This window comes from Tachysurus fulvidraco, chromosome 3 (assembly GCF_022655615.1).
Source record: "Tachysurus fulvidraco isolate hzauxx_2018 chromosome 3, HZAU_PFXX_2.0, whole genome shotgun sequence".
Classification (NCBI taxonomy): domain Eukaryota; kingdom Metazoa; phylum Chordata; class Actinopteri; order Siluriformes; family Bagridae; genus Tachysurus; species Tachysurus fulvidraco.
In genome coordinates, this window is record NC_062520.1 from 8,129,979 (window position 1) to 8,150,978 (window position 21,000).

General features: G+C 39.3%; 2 protein-coding genes across 4 annotated transcripts in view; one reads left to right on the top strand and one right to left on the bottom strand.

Moving 5' to 3' along the window:
• The window catches only part of fars2 (phenylalanyl-tRNA synthetase 2, mitochondrial), a 152,191-nt gene extending 135,559 nt beyond the window's left edge, over window positions 1-16,632 (bottom strand). Inside the window, exon 1 of one of the 2 annotated variants that reach the window (XR_007140209.1) lies at window positions 16,504-16,521. The gene's annotated coding sequence lies outside the window, so the exon portion shown is untranslated. Of the gene's footprint in view, window positions 1-16,503 lie in introns of both variants that reach the window. The other variant, XM_027149232.2, reaches the window with a different exon arrangement.
• A 34-nt stretch (window positions 16,633-16,666) lies between these two features.
• Window positions 16,667-21,000, top strand: part of LOC113644408 (LYR motif-containing protein 4B) — a 45,280-nt gene continuing 40,946 nt past the window's right edge. For both annotated transcript variants that reach the window (XM_047811656.1, XM_027149235.2), the window contains exon 1: window positions 16,667-16,850. In XM_047811656.1, the coding sequence (XP_047667612.1) occupies window positions 16,765-16,850 (86 nt within the window). In that variant the 5' untranslated portion in view covers window positions 16,667-16,764. The remainder of the gene's footprint in view (window positions 16,851-21,000) is intronic.

Genomic DNA, 21,000 nt, shown 5'->3' on the forward strand with positions numbered 1-21,000 from the left:
TAAATGATACATATTTTTCCACCATTGCATTAATAAGGTAGTGAACTAAAGGAAATTGAAGGAATACCAGAACCATGCAGTAGATCTGTGAGATTAGAGAGCAATATAACTTTGTCTGATCGTGCCTCCTAGTTAATTGCAGAACGAGGGTAAAGTACGTGGACGGAGCCAGAAACTTATATTGTGTCTAGGTTACATCATTACAGCTTAGCTACTAGTCATTAGCATTAGCAGGTAGGCATTAAAAATAAAATATAATTAAATACAAATAGCAATAACAACAAATGAATGATTTTATTATTATTATTATTATTATTATTATTATTATTATTATTATTATTATTATTATTATTATTATTATTATTCAATAAAAGTTGGCCAGTCAGGAATGCTGCAAAACCTTCATCACTAGGCTGAAATAAAAGAGTACAACCAACACGTGTGTGTGTGTGTGTGTGTGTGTTCTTTGGTGAACAGCAATAGATATAACGATCGATTTATTCAACACTAAAGTCACCCTGATAAACACCATGCTATATTTTCATAATTTAAATCAATTCTCTACAATCAAAGTCATTCACGGCTTTATGTGTTCAGTGGCACGGATACAAGATAATTATGTTGCTCTGTGCCAAAGTCAGAAAACAGGCTATAAAAGCTTGCATGGAATGACAACAGGTGAAAAGCAATAAAGCGATTATCTCTTTTTTCTTCATACTAAGCAATTGCTGATTAAGGACCTTGGTGGACTAGAGATTTAAACTCATGACGTTCTGGTCAGTAGTCCAACACCGTAACCACTAGGCTACCACATCCCAATATCTATAGATATACTTGATGCTTTATTTAAAATATAAATACACAGAGGCTACATCTGGATTCAAACTCACAACCGTCTGGTCAGTAATTCATCGGTTTAACCGCTGAGCTAAACTTCTTAAAGATGCAGACACCACAATGTCTCAAAGACTTAAATAGTCCAAGTTAATAACCACCTCGATAGTCAGAACCCACCGATTATTCTTCATAGTATCAGTATATTGCATGGCCCACAGGATCGGTCCAGGCATCGGTCCAATCAGATTTGTCGATAACCATGACATGCCTCATTTGCATAGAAGCGAACAATTTTTTTTTAAATGTTTCACGCTGTCACTTTGTCTCTTGCTGAAATCACAGCTCTGTATTGTAGACATATAGAAATCAAACAGCAACCTGTCATTTCCTCAACGCAGTGATGTACAGCAACTAAACAACAATTACTCAGACAGTGGAAAGACTCTCCTGTGGTGTCAAACTTGGACACTGCGCTGACACTTTGACAAGTCTCCTTCCCAAAACGTCAAATAAAGTACTAATACACTAAACCTGACCGAGAATGTTGTGGTTTTTTCTTTTAAATAACCGTTAAACAACTGTGAATTTTTAATCCGTTTATTTCTACTCTTATGGGCTTTTTACACCTTGTCACTTCATGCGTTTTCTGTGATCCGATAGCTATCCGATGGTAAAAAGACCAGGTCTAAATGCCTTCCGAAACGTGTTCGAGTCAGATATAAATCCGATCGTTCAAACCCCTTCAGGAGGAGGACTGGGACGCATTTCAGATGAAACTGGACAGGTGTAAATGAATGTGGTTGTTCAAGCCACATACGTCAGCGCTATACTTCTCCCAAATGGAAGTACGTCACTCGCAAGTAGTGTTAATTTCGTCACCTATTTTTAATTTAGTCTTAGTCTTGGGCCAAATGTCCTTGTTAGTTTTAGTCATATTTAGTCATTCACATATGTTTTTTTGTTTGTCAAGTTTTAGTCGACTAAAAGTCTTTCAATTTCAGTCTAGTTTTAGTCAAAAAAAATTGTAGTCTTTTTAAAATAACACATTAATGCTGAAAACTGTAGGTGTGTATATATATGTGTGTGTATATATATATATATATATATATATATATATATATATATATATATATATATATATATATATGTGTGTGTGTGTGTGTGTGTGTATATACACACACATATTGTAATGTGTCTGTCTGCGTTTTCCCCTTGTTTCTGTCTGCCGTCTTTCCCTGATGTTAATTGTTGACCCCGCCCACCTATCTGTTACCATGGACACTAATTACATTCATTCTCTTCCCCAGGTGTTTTGTCTTAGTCCTTGTCTGTCTCTGTTTTGTGATTGGTTCTCGTTCACCATATATACTCTGTCTGTTCACTTCAATGTTGTTGGTCGTTTTTGATGTTGGTGTGTGCATGTCCATGTTCCTGTTTCCTGTTTGTTCCGCGTTGCCTGCCTGTTTTTTGTGTTTTGTTTAGTAAAACCCGTAAACTGCATTTGGATCCTCACTCGCCTTTGTCTCACCGTGTCACTTCGTGACACATATATATATATATATATATATATATATATATATATAAAATGTATAAATAAAACAGTAAATGCTGTTTTTTGTAGGCTAAACATTGTAATAAGTTTTTTCGTCTTCTTTTTGATTGCGTTCTGAAAACAGCATACACCAAAGCGTGTTCCATTTCAATTACCCCGGAAATGAGGTCAAATATATTTGCATATTGGGCGGGAGTAGAAAGATCGGATCGATATCCTGTTCACCAAGACGCATTTATGTGGCCTAATGTAAATGGAACGGTTTTAACAAATCAGATAGCTATCGGCTCAGAGAAAACACATGAAGTGACCAGGTGTAAAAAGGCCCTTAGGTGATGTCATTCATCTGCTATACAGTTCAATATGTGAGTTTAGGGATCAGGTTTAAACCTGACTATATTTACTGTAAACCTGTGATTTGTCTTGTAGCCAGAAAATAAAATCAACACCTTTAGATCAGACAGTGAGTTCATGATGTATTAAACATAAGGGTTCAATTCAATTCATTTTTATAGCATTTTTAACAACAGACATTGTCTTGAAGCAGCTTTACAGATGTGTAGAAACAGAATAAAAATTGTAAAATTTAAAATTAAGTTACTATTTATTTCTAATGAGCAAGCCAGAGCCGACAGCAGCGAGGAAAAACACCCTGAGATGATGTGAGAAAGAAACCCTGAGATGAACCTCATCCTCATTTGGGTGACACCGGATCAGAAATAATGTCAACGTAAATGATGTCCATTATGCAACAGTTTATAGTTGAATGGAATTGTGCGACCAAGAGCTCCTGAAGAACTAATAGGCCAGAGAGACAGCTTATGACTCGCTGAGATAATATGAGGAAGAAACACTGAGAGGAACCAGATTCAAAAAGGAAGCCATCCTCATCTGGAATAGTGACTAGAAATACACAAAATTAACTCAAATATTAATAGTTTAGTTTAAACATGAAGTCTATTTAGCTGAACTCTTCACTAACAGAGACTTGAATCCAACTGTTAAAGATAGCTACAGTCCTAAAGCTAATGTAGAAAAACTATTCAGATCAACTGCAGTCCAAAGCGGTCTTCACTCATTAGGGGCTTTTTTTTTTTCTTGTTACAAAAATTCACACAGCAGTTTCACAGACAAGAATATAATCGCTGGCTTCGCGAGACCCGTCAAATGACACGATACAATAAATTATACACAACACAAACTAACTAGTGTCTAACAAAATCCGGCAACAACATGATAGAGTGCAGTGAGAGTACCGACTCGTTTACACTCCAACACGCATACACGCCAGAAGCAGACACCCTACAAGCCATTAGTTATGATGTATCCCACCTGTGCCAAGGCTCAGACTCTGAAAAAGAGCCTTCATTTATCATAATGTGGGCATTTACCCTGGCTGGCCTTACTGTTTCACAAAAATCCAGGAGCTGTCACACTTGTGCAGTAATAAAAGCAAAAGTATCTGTCAACAGATTTAGCTTGCAGGCCGTGTTTAAACCCCCAAGTGGATCTGCAGATAAACCTTTTTTTTCCCAGTTAAGAGCCAAAGAACTTATTCTTTTAATAAAACACTCGGGGGGGGGGGGGGGGGTTAGGGTTAGGGTTAGGGTTAGTGGTATATTGTTTAGTATGTGAAGCCATTTTCCCCCTATTAAATTATTCACGTTAGTTTATGTACCAGACCCCGTTCATTAACACATATTCCTGCTAATTAATAACCTCTCGTTCAGGCATGTTCGAACACATCAGCTCACATACGCAGCTCAAACCGTCGACCTGATACAGATACGAACACGCATGCTGACAGCGTGCGGTTTCATCATTTGCTCATTTCTAATGCAAGAACCAACTAACAAAAATGTTTCAATGTCCAATTAGACCACTTAATGACAATCTGTCTACGCAACATAATACAACTTGGAAAAGAAAGATCGTCTGCGACTGGTCTTAATGAACCGTAGCAGGGTATAACAATCAGCCCAAAACACTGATGACAACTGACAAACCAGATTAACACACCAGTCCAGTTAATTAGTCCAAACAAAATGGCAATTACGAGAATGGGAAAGAAGGCTGATACACAGAAGACTCATCTGTCTCTCAGTAAAACAACACACTAGCACCACTGTGCTCGATCTGAAAGAAATCCCATGCAGCTATAGACTAAGCTTAAGCCTTGGAATATATATATATCTGAGTTTCTATTTAGCGCAGGGTTAGTGGGTAAAATCCATTATAAGATGACAATTAGTCCGTTTCTGCACTCATGATGACTGCACTCATGATGACGGTGACATCTCCAACCGCCTGTACCCAAAAAGAAAAAAAAACAAATCATGGGGGAGTTGTTGTGTTTGCTAAGGATAACTGGCCACAATTTAACCAAATACAAAGTATTTGTTTAGATTTCCATTTATTAGTTTGTGTGTTTGTGTGTGTGCGCGTGTGTGTGTGTGTGAGAGAGAGAGAGAGAGAGCAAGAGAGAGTCAGTGAGAGAGAGAGAGAGAGAGAGAGAGAGAGAGAGAGAGAGAGAGAGAGAGAGAGAGAGAGAGAGAGAATGACTGGTGGTGTTTATTGGTGTTGGTGTTTAAGTGTTTGTTGCCTTTTTGGACTCCTTTATCATTTGTAATGTTGCTCTCATTTAAAACAGTTCGGCTCAAGCCCAGACATTTTTAGGGTCATGATTGAGGACAATGTCCCATCCAGAGACAACAGAACTAAGAACTCCAGGAGATGCGCTTGATTCCTGCCCGGTTCCATAGAGACAGCGGTGCGGACTGATACATTTCGGGTGCTGCAGCATATTAAATATATGATAAATAGTCAAAAAGATTTTCTGTGTGAGAAATACGATGTGTGGCGGGAGAGCGGGAGAAAAAAACGAAATGAGTGACTGTCACTCTCAATGTGTGATACTTGACAGTCCTTGTGATGAACACCCCGACTTCTATCACCCTTATGCTAGTACACCTCCATAACAGGAAGTGAACAGAAAGGGAAAATTTCCCACGTTTCATCAGTAAGAAGGCTGCATGGAGGCTGTACTGGACTTTATTGGCAGGTGCTGCCTAATACAGAAGACCAGCAGGGCCAGGAAGAGCTTTAAGTAAGCAGATGGAAGAGTCCTGCAGTGTTACGGGAGTAGAGTTGAGTGCTCGCCATATACTACAGAGCTAATGCTAGTAATGTTTTAGCAAACAGCCATGGACAAACGGCATCACGGTGTGTAATATGCAAGAAACTGCCATCATATGGTTCCCTATGAGGTGAGAAGAAGAAAAAAAAGGAAGGGAAAACAGAAATTGCCAGATACTTGGGTTATACATATTTCCAAATATACACATTATATATATATTTAAAGCACACTTTAAAGGCAGAGTCTCCGATTTTTGAAAAATGCTTCAGAAAACTGAGTCGGGCCGAATAATAAATTAAAAAAACAAAACAAACGTGTAGCCAATGAGCAGAAAGGGGCGGGTCTTGTCAATATGCGGTGGAGAGAGTGTTCAGTGCGCATGTGTGACATTAGCAGAAAGCGGTTTTAACATTGACATGGAGGATAAAAACAAAGAAAGAAAGCGAAGAAAGGCTTACGATAAGGCAAGAAGTAGGACGTGTTAATATAGGACCAGCTTTCCAGCTCTGGAGAGAACTGAAGGAGCAGGAAGTTGGCCACATATTCACAGGTTGGAGTTTCCCGAGTCAATAACTACTGAGCTAAACGCTGTTACTACACAAATAACACCTCTTTTCTATCGTAGTAATGTAGAGAGGCAGCTACAACCGCGTTTTGTGTAGTAACAGCGTTTAGCTCAGGAGTTATTGACTCGGGAAATTCAACTTTACTTAAGACGCCGAGGCGCTTTTTTCCTTCTCGATAGGTGAGTAACGTTGGTTTTGCTTTGTTATACAGAACTAATATATGCCTTTGTCCTTTACATGATTATACTTGTGTGTCATTTTTGCTTGTTTGTTTATCTGCAATCGTATTGTTCTTCCCTTCAGCTATGATAAAGACACATTTCTTTCCAGTAGTTGCCTGGGTTACGTATGTATGTGTGGGTGGAGCTATCAATACAGGGGTGGGGCTTATTTGGGTTAGGGACGTGTTTGTTTTGGTGATTTTATGTCAACATTAGCTTTCAAACATCTGAGACCCTGCCTTTAAGAGCAGATTATCAGTATATTAAATACCATGCATTAGACCTCATCACTTGCACATCAGAACATTTCTACATTTCTTCCAGGTGCAAATCAACAGCAGACAAAACAATACTTTCACACAGACAAACTCCACTAATATAGGCAAAAGTATGTGTACCCCTGACCATCGAACTCATATGCGGCTCGAACCTTTTCCAGCAGGAAAGCGCCCCTGTGCACAAAGCAAGCTCCATGAAGACACGGTTTGTGAAGTTTAGAGTAGAAGAACCTGAGTTTCCTGCACAGAGCCCTGTCCGACTGCAACCCAGACCTCACCATCCCAACATCAGAGTCTTGAACTCACTTATGCTTTTGTAGCCTAATGATCACAAATCAACACAGCCACGCTTTAATATCTAGCTGAAAGGCTTCCAAGAAGAGTCAGGATTATTAAACGTTTTTAACAGTATTTTAAGGGAATAAATATGGAAAGGATTGCTTTAAAAAAACAAACAGGCAAACTCACAAATATGTGTGAACATCAGGCTTTGACAAAGTGTATACAGCCTGAGTAAAATGTTAGAGAAAGTCATAAAAGTAAGCATATAAATTTAATTACACTGATCATTATAAAAGCAATTACTCTGGGTTGGAAAAGGTCAAAATCCAACTGTGAAGCTCTGAGCAATTTGATCCTTTTCAACCACAGGATACCTTCGGCAATTTTTAACAATTAGCACACCGGCCAATTTGTCTCGGAGACAACCAAACAAATGGTGCAACTCCGAGACAATATCATTACCAAGAAAATGCTGGCTAATGTGTTTACTTCTACCGTATTACACACATAAAAAAAAAAACACACACACAAAATAAAACATGGTTATCAAGGCTGTGGGCTACACAATCAGCCACTTGGGAGCAAAGCTAAAAATCCCACTGCAGAGTGTAACAAAGCATATAATATGTTAATGTTATAGGCTGATGATCAAACCCCCTAGATGAAAAAGTAGTAGGGAAAAAATTGAAGCGTAGGTCTGTACCGAGTGGTAAACAGATAATCTTCAGCCGGCAGTGGCGGCAGGAACCGTGTGCTTTAGTACTTTAGTTCGGTTAAATGACAAGCTGAAAACATGCTTCGCCCGAGGAGATCTTCGGCTTTACTGGTTTATTTGCACAAGTGGGAAGCTTTATCTTGTCTTCATTAGAATTTTCTGTTCATTACTGCTTCACGTCTACAGGACACAGTCTCAGTCGAGATCAGCCGGTACCCTACGGTCTTAATTGGACATGTCGCACATGGTTTCGTCAGCTATTCTTATTACCGCTTCCTATTAACTTTTCTCACTTGTTCATTTGTTTCCTGAATCAGTAGGTTCTCCTTCCCGGTCGATAGGAGAACAAAGCATTAAGACGTTTTCTTATGGTGGTCTCTGAGTACAGTTAAAAGCGATCCGGGGGAAAAAAAGATGGCAGAAATCTCTTTATCCTAGATTACTGCACAGCATATAGCGTTCACTGTAGACGTAAAAAAGGACACAGGGTTTTTCGGCAGACATATAAACAGCCACCGGCCACAGGGTGAAGATGGACTGGTTTAATTTGAGCTAAGAAACGCAGGTTTGCACTAATAACACCCCTGCACTCCCCCCAGTGCCTCATAGAGAGGGTTTCTGCTACTGCTGACTCCGTCGTGTAAAAAAAAAAATAATAATCTGGGCTCGTCAAGTCACAGATAGGCCACACAGCTGTGTGAGAAGCTGACACTAATGGTTGAGAGATTGACATGTCTCCCCAATCTACCAGTCTTTCCTTATTTCCCCTGAGTGTTTTCAGACAGATGCCTGGATCATCATGGAGCAATTTTAGCCACTTCTACCCTAAACACTAGATTTCCCTCTGAGTGAATCAAGATAATATTTAGTACCACGGAGAAAAGAAACAAAATCAATACGGTGTTCGACAAAAGAAATTATGATACAAAGGCATATAGGTCTAGAACTGGATGTCCAGGACACCGTTGTCCTGTAGAAGAAAACGCAGCTTGCGGTGAGCAAGCAAATAGAGTGAGTTCTGTGAATGTGTGGTTATGGATGTGGTTGTGGATGTGGATGACTGCCTGAACCTGACCCAAATCCTTCCAGCCTTCTGCAACGGAAGACAGAACAATGATTCATTCAGTACTCAGTTCAGCGGTACGACCGGAAACTCGGCTCTCACGAGGACAAGAGAACGTAGGAAGACATGGGAGATGTGCATCCGTGAGAGAATTTCAAGCTGTACCCATGACTGAGGAAACATAACAGAATTTCAGGGACAGAATACTGTGCTGTCTAAAACTTTGTAGAAAGTTCAGCCTCCGAAGGAAAAGGCCAAGAAAGTAAAGAAACTTAGGATGACACTGAAGAAATACTAAGCGGTGACCTTTATCTTCGTTTTTATTTACGGTGCTACTATAAAGTTGGACGAATCATCCACATTGAGTCTGGTTTTCAACAACAAGCTAGCAGTGTGGGGCAACAGTTTCTATTTGTCTCACAGTTCTACGGTCCAGCTCTGGTCTCCAGGAGGACCAAATGTATAGGCTGAAACGTTTCATTGTACACGTCAATCTTTGGGAACTTGGACAGCCGTCTGACGGATGGTATGGAACTCGGGAGTGACATGAGGTGACGGAGGACAACCACACATTCTGTAATCACGGACCGACGATCTACTGATGTGAACCAATCACACGACAACGTCAGTGTCACTCGTCCATCACCGACCTAATGGTCATCCTGCAGTGGTGGTTTTCTATAACACACTGGGTAGTGGGGCCAATAACATACAAACCCAGAGAGACAACACGGGGTATTTGTATAACTAGACAAGGTAGTGCTTTTATAAGGTATTATAAAAGGTAGAACATAAGTTCTAACTACTAACAAATGGCAATTAAATAAAGATTAATTAAACATTAAATGTCTAAATCTTTGTACTGCTTCATAGTACACTCTCAGACTGTAACAGGACATTAAACAAGGACTTTATTAAGGGCAAGTCACCGTAACCGTTCATGCACTCATCGTGTGAAGTTACTGTAAGCTTAGATTTGTCTTACCATTGATATTAGATATTGACAAATTTTAAGAGCTACAATAAAAAGCCAAAAGCAAATCACAAAATACAAAACTTTAAGGTAGATGGGCTTCAACGGCAGAAGATGAGGAAACTGAGGAAGCAGGTTCAACCAGACCAGCTAAAGATTAAAAAAAAAAACATTGCATTGTTTGATGACCATTAATTTCTGTGGTGGCACAACGGTTAAGGCTCTGGGTTACTGATCACATGGTTGGGGGTTCAAGCTCCAGCACTGCCAAGCTGCCACGTTTGGGCTCTAGAGCAAATCCCTTAAGCAAGCCTCTCTGCTCCCGGGGTGTTATATCATGGCATATTATATTATATTATATTATATTATATTATATTATATTATATTATATTATATTATATTATGATATAACTGTCCCCAGTTTCCTAACAAGCTGGGATATGTAAAGAAATAATTTCACTGTGCTGTAATGTATATGTGACAAATAAAGATTTCTTGTTCTTCAGACGTAAGAGTGAGAATGTGGTGTCAATAGCATGACTCACTGGACCCAACCCGATGGGACGTGGTAGCCTAGTGATTAAGGTGTTGTAAGTTTGAATCCCAACTCCACCAATGCCCCTTTTCCACCAAAAAGAACCAGGTGCTGGTTCAGAGCTAGTGCTGGTGCTGGTTCAAATTTGGTTACACTGGCGAACCTTCTAAGAACCGGTCTGCCTTTCCACCGGCTAGAGAGCCATCACAGTGACGAGTGTGACGTCACTGTATACAGGTCACGTTACCCAGCGCAGCAACATTAGCGCAGCAGCAGCAAACACAAACATAACAACAATGGCGGATGTTGCTTTACTGTTAATGCTCATGGCTTTGTGAACCTACATTGGCATCCAAACGCGGCGAATCCAACATGTACGTGCAGCTCCATGTAATTTGTATGAACGGAGGTTGTTATCGAGAAAGTACATAACGTTATTTTATCATTAACACGGAAAAATTTAGCCTGAAAAGAAAGAACTGGTTCTAAATTAGTCTCCGAACCAGCACTCAAACTGCCTCGGTGGAAAAGGGGCACAAGATGCCACAACTCGGCCCCCTGATCGAGGCCCTTAACTCTCAATTGCTCAGTTGAATAATAAGTGTAAGATTCTCTGGAAAAGGACGTTCGCCAAATGCCATAAATGAAATGTAACCAGCCAGGCTGATGGTGGTGAGATAACGGTCTGAGGAATGTTTTACCAACCTTTCAAATCCAAAGATACATTGTTCGAATGACCCTGTCTCTCTCTTAACAGCCACAACTTACTCCTCTAACTTCAATCACAATTGATTCCATGAACAGAACATAGCAACGAGTTCAGTGTGCTTCAGTTGCCTTTAAAGCCACCAGATTTTACTCAAACTGTGCAGTGGGAAAAAAGCTTTAGAATTGATAAGATAATTGATAGATTGATAGTAACAGCTATTTGTCAAAGCCTTGAATGAAATCACACGAAGCTCACTCCCAGGATGAAAACGAACGGACGACACTGAGGTTTTGCAACAGACATGTTACCTCTGCTATATTTTACCTCACGTGTTTTAATTGCTCGAATTTACTACTACAGTTGTAATTCTGATCAGTGGCACTATCCTCGTAAGATTTCACAATGTTTACATTCATGTAATACTACATGAATCGATCGCGCTCACTCGACATCATTCAGTCCGGTCATTAGAAACTTGCATAGCAACGAAATCACGATTTGGTGATAAACTTAATATAATTTACTGAAACTACACATAATATTTTTATTAACGATATTAACCGATCGGCCAACTTTTGGGATCTGTCCGAACAGAAGATTCAAAGCATCGGTAAGCAGATGAAAAATCTGCAGGAACCATGTTACGCAATCACGTCAACACGGATCAGAAACGTCGGTGAGAAAAAAAGGTCATGAGGTCGATTAGTGCAATATGATAAAAACTAAGATTATCCAGATAACCTAGCGGCACTATCACAGCTTTAACTCAGCCATCAAATCATCCCTATGTTTTCCATTTTTAAAGAAATGGCTTCTGACTCCAATTCTGCGTCACTTAAAGGCAGCACTTTATTTTGGACTTAATGCCTCACTAACTGCAAGACAAATCACACCTACATCCTCGTAACAAGGATGGCATTGGAAATCAATAAATGGCTTTCATGCTTAACTGCTCATCCTGTCCCCTCATCCACACACACACGCATACACACACACCAAACTGATGCTAGAGTCAAGTGATGTACGTCAACTGCCCCTCCACTCGCTACCATAATAATCCACATCCATTATAAACCACAGGCAAAAATCCATTACATCCATCAAAATATAATTTAGATAGATTGCACTATTGTATATATTGTACACAATGTACTAACAACTGTTCAAGAACGTCACAGGAAAGCAAAATATAACAAATTATATTGTATACCAAACTACAATACGGCCATACGATTCTTCAACAAAGCCATACAAACCAGAGATTCTAAGTTTACGAATTTATCATTTATTTGAAACAAACAAATGTTTTTTAAATTAATTCATTAACTAAAAAGCCGTCACCGTTGTCCTTCATCTTCTAGAAAAGAAAGCCTGACAAACTCTAGGATACATTCATCGATCGATCGATCGATCGATCGATCGATCGATCGATCAATAGATAGATAGATAGATAGATAGATAGATAGATAGATAGATAGATAGATAGATAGATAGATACCAAATAAATTTTCAACCAGGCAAGAACTTGTTTTATACAGATGACAGTGTTGCTTGTAAATAATAATAATAATAATAAATGTAATAAAATTTTATAAAAACGGAACGGAGGGCATGGTGGCTCAGTGGTTAGCACGTTCGCCTCACACCTCCAGGGTTGGGGGTTCGATTCCCGACTCCGCCTTGTGTGTGTGGAGTTTGCATATTCTCCCTGTGCCTCGGGGGGTTTCCACCGGGTACTCCGGTTTCCTCCCCCAGTCCAAAGACATGCATGGTAGGTTGATTGGCATCTCTGGAAAATTGTCCGTTGTGTGTGTGTGTGTGTGTGTGTGTGAATGAGAGTGTGTGTGTGCCCTGTGATGGATTGGCACTCAGTCCAGGGTGTATCCTGCCTTGATGCCCGATGACGCCTCACAGGCTCCCCGTGACCCGAGAAGTTCGGATAAGCAGTAGAAAATGAATGAATGAATGAATGAATGAAAAACAGAACATTAGCTGAACTAATTACAGTTAACATTAATCTAACATTAATAATCTGTACAAAAATGTGTTTTTTTCCCCCTTCGGGGCTAAACTGGGTCACCTATTTAGCATGGACGAAAAGTGCTAGAATAAATCGTAGACTGTTGTTGCACATGTAAAGTCGTTAGTGTTTTTATTGTAGTTCTCTTTATATAATTAATTCTAAAATAACAGACTAACCACATAGAAAACATACAAACAAACAAGCGATTCCCAGTAGCATTATCCATCATCATTTCACAAGTGTGCTTTTTCTTCATCGCTGACATCTTAACTCAGGTCATCATCTGGCCTGTTAATTGGGCCTCGAAATGAGCAATCAATTGGATTTATTGACCTCTTTCCTGGCTTGCTGCTCTGACCCACCGCTGCTCCTGACCTTTCCCGTCAAAGGCAGCACTTCTGCAAACAGGACGCGTCTGTGACCTTTCTCCGGCAAGAAGAGTTGAGAGAAGAGAGAGTGAGAGTGCAGCCTTTAAATCTCTCCCCCTCTGTCTCACTGAGCACATCTCATCACAATCATGTATCATGAACACGACATCGATCTCCACAGGTCAAAGCACAATCCGTTCACTGAACAGCGTCGGACAAGAGACACACCGCTTCCAGGACGGAGAGTGAATCTCTGCGTTTTTCATACAGCTGATGGGGCTTCACCTCATCTGGAGTAAGAGTGTAATAAAAGGGAAAAAAATGGACTGATTCAGAGCGAATTAGTGTGTATGCTAATTCTAAATTATTCTAAAAACGGACACGGGACGTCCGGCGAGACATCCGGTGAAGCTAATAGGCATGTTTTAGTATTACTTTCATATCTCAAGAGTCATCTAACCTTTTATATTCGCTCATTTATGGACAAGTGTAAGTCAGTTTGTTCAACAACTGGGACAGGATTACAACTGAGCAGAGGGTTAAGAGTGTTGAACTCAGCCTGGGATTTGAGAACACTACCTTTCATTATAAGTAGTCGACCACTGAGCCACCACTTCTACGGTCTTCTTGTACAAAATGACTACAATCAGGACCACGTGCAGGAAACGAAGCTTTGACCCAGCTCCAAAATCGACGATGTGGTCCTGCCTATCCTGTGCCCGGGTATCACCTTTAACTTTGGTAAAAAAAACTTTGGTCCTTTTAATATACCGGTCTTTAATCTGACTTTAAAATTAAACACTGGGCTAAAAAACTAATAAATAATAATAATACATTCAAAAATAATAAAGTATATGCCTGGTTGGTAAGAGGTAAGCATTAGCAATGACACGTTCTGGATAACTTTTCAGGCTGTCGCATGAGATTTTTGCGCAATAGACTGTTTTGATAGTGAACCTCAACGTTATTGTACCGGCTCCAGTCGTGTTCCATATCATGAAGATTTTCGGATTTTGGTGTCACTAAGATTACAGACCTTCAGACCTTCATTGAGTTGAGGCCAACCCTGTGGAGATCCTGAGACATCTAGAAAGTATCAGCTCCAGTTGGACTCTACTTCATAAAGTATTCAGATATTTAAAGAGGAGATGCCGACTCCATTTGGTCTTTGAGGATAACAACCATCAAATCAATACACAATTGCCAGACTATATATTTATAATCACACCCTCCAGTGTCACCCAAATGAGGATGAGGTCCCCCTTAGAGTCTGGTTCCTCTCAAGTTCCTTCCTCTTCCATCTAAGGGAGTTTTTCCTCACCACAGTTGCCTCAGGCTTGTTCATTAGAGATAAATACAAACACATTTAAATATAAGATTTTGGACCTTCACTGAGATGAGTCCGACTCTGATGCCTCGAATCCTGAGGCATCTAAAGATCTACCAGCTCCAGTTGGACTCTGCTATACTAAAGAGGAGATGTGAACTCCATGTGATCGTTTGCATTTGTCAGACTGTATATTTATAATCACACCCTCTCGTATCACCCATATGAGGATGAGGTTCCCCTTAGAGTCTGGTTCCTCTCAAGGTTTCCTCCTTTACCATCTAAAGGAGTTTTCCCTTGCAACTGCTGACTGGGTCACCTCAGACTTGCTCATTGGGGATAAATACATTGTGAGCTATATATACATATATCTAATAATCTTGAATTTTGTATTCTATTAATCTTTATATTATTCTTTATATTAACCTTTTGTTCTATGTTTATGTTCTGTAAAGCCTCTTTGAGACAACGTCATTTGTAAAAAGCGCTATAGAAATAAACTTGAATTCAACTGAATTTTAAGTTTAATATTAATCTTGAATTTTTGTATTATATTAATCGTTGCATATTAAACTTTTTTTTAAATTATATTTCTTATGTTCTGTAAAGCTGCATTGAGACAATGTCCATTGTTAAAAGTGTTATACATATAAAATTGAACTGAACTGAATTTTAAGGCACAATCTGTGTACAACAATTTACATTTCATGGAAATTAGGGGGAAAAAAAGTCCTTCGGCCCAAACAAGGTACCTCATTAAACTAGTTTGTAGGGAGTTCGTTTAGATAAGATTTGAGAGTTTAGGATTTTAAACTGTTATTTTAGCTGCTTTCACCACCGTTTTCCTTCTTTGTCTGATATCTTGGTGAAAGAGATGACATTTAACAACACTAACTAAAATCAGTGTCTGAGTGCAGGTTGATGTTTCTTGTACTTTTTCCTTTAAACTTTTAAAAAAAAAAAGAGAGAGAGAGACTTTACACTCAAGAATTTTATAAAGAATTAATAGATGCTGTACTTAAATTTTTACCAGCGCATTTGTTTAGCGATGTAACTGCACATTCAGTTTAATTATGATCAGAATTTATCCCACATCTTTGCTGGTTATCGTTCTATAAATTCAGGAGACATATATTCACTACATCCTGCAAATAAGTGCACTGATACACTCCTTTAAAAGGTCTGCGCCTGCATTAAAAATAAAGTCGTGTATGGGGTTAACCAAAACCTAAATCACACTAAACACAACAAACACCACACTACACACAAACAAACAAACACCACATAGACACACAAACAAAACACACAAACACCACACAAACGCACACACACAAACACCGCACTACACACACACACACACACACACACACAACACAAACTAAACATCACACACACCTACACACACAAACACAACACACATTACACACAAACACAACACACATTACACACAACACACACAACACGCACACAAACACCACATACACACATTACACACAAACAACCCCCACCCACCCACGCACGCACACCACATCTCACACACACACACAACACAGTGATCCACCTTTGTGTGGATCACTGTAACCATGTGAAAGCCTGTGTGTAAACTTAAAACAGGTTTTAACTCCTTATCAGCTTGATTCATTTTACCAAACGTGGTGTTTCCAAAGCAGCTTCGCTCAGTAACATTACAGTAAAACTATACAATCATTACAAAGGCTGCACTTTAACGTGGCAGTAATCAATGTAGATCCAGAGCACAAGAGCATGTAGTGTGCACAGGAAATACACAGGTTTTAACACAACCATAACGCATTAATAAGCGGTGTAAAAGATCACGACCGAAACCATCTTCATTATAAATTTAATAAACCACATTAAAGCCGTCTGTAAGCATTAGTTATAAATCTTACACACTCACCTCTTTCAGGGGTCTGGAGGTCTGTTTATGAGAGGACCCGTCATTCGCCTGAACTATATTAAAAATGTTTTCTTTGTTAACATTTTGTTCATTTAAGAGTAAGTTTAGATTTCAAACCGCGATTATAAATATCATGTTTTCTCAAAAAAAAAACATTAGTTTTTGGTCAAATTATATAACGCGTATAAATTCAACTCTAAAATTTCATTCAGGCACTAAATTATGAGGCAATCCAGGGTCCTGATTTGACAGTGAGACAAGATGGCGGCGCCCAGCAGAACGCAGGTGTTAGCTCTGTATCGGATGCTTTTGAAAGAAAGCAACAAATTCCCTTCGTACAACTACAGGTAATTGTACCACTGGCACAATAATATTCCTGTTGTGTTTTTACGGGTAGCGAAATAAATACCGGTCACTTGATAAACGATATAAACGTGTAAACGAGCGTAAAGCCGAAAGTCGGTTGCCATGGAAACGGGGTGATTGTGAGAGTTTTTATTCCTCGGTACAGGGATTTGATCAGTGTTACTGAGTGAAATGATATAACCTGACATGAATATCCTGTTATATCCTGTCGTAACACACACGTTGTTGTGATGCAGGTCACGTGACGTTGGTTGTAGTCACGTGACAAATGTTTTCTAGTCTTTTTTTGTGTGTGCTAAACTCAGAAAATTACAAGCAATCATGCAACTGTACAAACAGTAAATATGCATTATTTCTGTAGAAAGCCGTATCTTATTTGTCCAAACCTTATTTTGTAAAATTTGATATAAATCTCGATTCTGTTCATCACCCCTTCACTCCATTATATGTTCCTCACATTGGGATTCATCAGAATCAGAATTAGGTTTATTGGCCAAGTGTGTTAACACACACAGGGAATTTGGTTCCAGCTGTTTGTGACTCTCAAAAGTACAGACATAAATAACACTATACAATACAGACATAAATAACACTATACTATACAATACAAGACAATACAGACTTAAATAACACTGTATTATACAAGACAAGACAATACAGACATAAATAACACTATACTATACAAGACAATACAGACATAAATAACACTATACTATACAAGACAATACAGACATAAATAACACTATATTATACAATACAAGACAATACAGACATAAATAACACTGTACTATACAAGACAATACAGACATAAATAACACTGTACTATACAAGACAATACAGACACCATATATACAGACACTATATATAAATAACACTATATTATACAAGACAATACAGACATAAATAACACTATACTATACAAGGTAATACAGACATAAATAACAATGTACTATACAAGACAATACAGACTATACAAGAAAATGCAGATGTGATACAATAGATATTATGAGTATTAAATATGAATACAATGACTGATCAATTATGTACATAAAGTGTGGGAAGTGCAAATAACAATTGTGCGGTATTATGCTTTTTGTACAATATTCAGCAGCAGTAGTGTGTGTAACGTACACGATTGATGTGATTACTTACAGTTCTGATAATGCAGTACTTATGCTATGAAGCAGGGAATATAATTATGGTGAGTTGCTAATCAGGGTGATTGTCTGGGGAAAGAAACTGTTCCTGTGTCTGGCAGTTTTAGTAAGCAATCAAATGTCAATCTAATGTCCGTGACTAGTTTAAAACACTGGCTCTGTATCGCTTGGGTGCATTTCCATCCCTGGTCCCTGACTGTTTTTGTGGCATGAACACGTTTGAAGTCGACCGACAATCCATAACAGTTCAGTATGGTTGTATTTGTATAAAACACAAAGTGGCTTTGCAGAAATCCAGCTGTAGAGTTTGATCCTTAATTATGGTTTTAAGTCTCTAAACCCTAATCCTTTTCTGAGTAACAGCAGAGAGTGGGATTAGAAACCATTAATACAAACAGTAGAATTTATTAGTCTTTATGATTTTATATGATTGAGTAAAAGTTCTACGTGATTCAAGTGACAGGAACAAGCCTTTATTTTTGTCACTTATACTTGAACTTTGATCTTCCAAACAAGAACCCTGTGACTTGAACCCTTGAGCCACCAATGCCCCTAAATTTTTGCATAGTAGAACTTGTGATGTCCCGGTGTGATCTTCCACAACAAGAGAAGGAGAGTGAGATTAGATGAAATGTACCATTATTTCTGTCCTATAGGGAAAAGTCAAAATGACGCAGAAGCACAAGCGGGGTAATATCAAAGAAAACTGTACATCAAAAATAGTGTAAAATAAAAGTAGTACAAGTTAAATCGAAATAATGTTGCAGTGTCTATGTACGTGTGCCGGATTTCTATTTATATACGTGTGCAACATCCGAGTGAAAAAGCCCTCACACCCTTATACCCCCACACCCTTAAACTCTCACATTCTCATACCCCCATACCCTTATATCCCCACACCCTTATATCCTCACACCCTTATATCCTCACACCCTTAAGTCCTTACATTCTTATACTCCCACACCCTTAAATCTTCACATTCTCATACCCTCACACCCTTATATCCTCATATTCTCATACCTTCACACCCTTATATCCTCACACCCTTATATCTTCACACCCTAAATCCTCACACTCTTATATCCTCACACCGTAAACTCTCACACCCTTAAGTCCTCACATTCTCATACCCTCGAGTTTCCCTCGTGTGTGTAATCAAAAGCTTGCAGAGAGTCAGCTGAGGTAATACGAGGACCTGTAATAATTTCCAATACTGATACAATATGGACTCTTAAGGAATTCCTGTATGAATTCAAGTTGTCATCTTTTTGGACAAAATTTGAAAGAATGACTTTCAACAGAGCCTCATGTAAAAGATCGACTCAGATGTGTATATGACACAGGTGGAAATTGTTATATACACATTCCTGCATGTTGTAATGAATGCATAACATCTCCTGCAAGCAAAATTGTTCTGAGTCTTGAATTAGTCCATAAATTCATTGTCTTGCAGATTAGCAGCGCAGTGTCGTTTTTAATCTGGAACGTTTAAAAATCCATTCTCCTGTATTCCGCTCATTCGACACTCTGATGGTCTCTGGAACAAAAGACTATCCAAATCGAGGGAACCAGCAATTAACTACCTCACACACGCAGCATGAGCAGGGAGAGAATTCAAGCTAGCTGCTGTTTGTAGAGATTCTGACGGAGAAGACGATTAATCAGAGCCGTAGCGGGACAAGAGACGAACAAGCTGAGGCCGAGATAGCTCTGTATAACCTGTGGCTTATGAAATAGTCTGTCACGGCAGGTGATTGGGTTTTATTACTGTGTGCGGTGCTGCACGGTGTGCGCATAAAACCGAGTCGGCATCCAATGTGTGTTCCTGCAGATGATAACTGCTGAAGCAGCATGTTGTGGTTGGCAAATAGCCCGTATCGATGTTCGGCAGCAGGAACGTAGGATGTGTTGGTCATATTTCGACCTGTGGGAATCAGGTTTTTATGTGTGCAGCAAAGCAAATATGACGAGCTGCGAGTAAAACAAAGGGAGCAAGTACAGTAAGTGTGATCTGAGAGAACATCCGTGTTTTAATCCAGTTTGCAAGGAGTAGTCTGGTTTAGAATGCTCATCGATCTGATCGAGAAAAGGTCAAATTATAGTTTATTTTTTTATTTTATTATTATTATTATTATTTTTTATGTCAGGGGTTGGGGGGGTTGTATATTATGTCGCATTATAGATTATTTGAATATTACAGTACATTACCATGACAACCTGAGCAGCAAAGCATATTAATAGTAGAAATGAATGATCTTAAAATAAAATGCTTAGAAGACTGTGAAAGGGTTTTTCAGACATTTTTATTAGTATTGCAATAATACTATACAGTATCATATCCCCATACCTTTACATCCCCACATCCTCACACACCCCCACATCATCATATCTCCATACCTTTACATCCCCACATCCTCACACACCCCCACATCATCATATCCCCATACCTTTACATCCCCACATCCTCACACACCCCCACATCATCATATCCCCATACCTTTACATCCCCACATCCTCACACACCCCCACATCATCATATCTCCATACCTTTACATCCCCACATCCTTCACACCCCCACATCATCATATCCCCATACCTTTACATCCCCACATCCTCACACACCCCCCACCGCATCATAGCCCCATACCTTTACATCCCCACATCCTCACACACCCCCACATCATCATATCCCCATACCTTTACATCCTCACACCCCCACATCATCATATCCCCATACCTTTACATCCCCACATCCTCACACACCCCCACATCATCATATCTCCATACCTTTACATCCCCACATCCTTCACAACCCCCACATCATCATATCCCCATACCTTTACATCCCCACATCCTCACACACCCCCACATCATCATATCTCCATACCTTTACATCCCCACATCCTCACACACCCCCACATCATCATATCCCCATACCTTTACATCCCCACATCCTCACACACCCCCACATCAT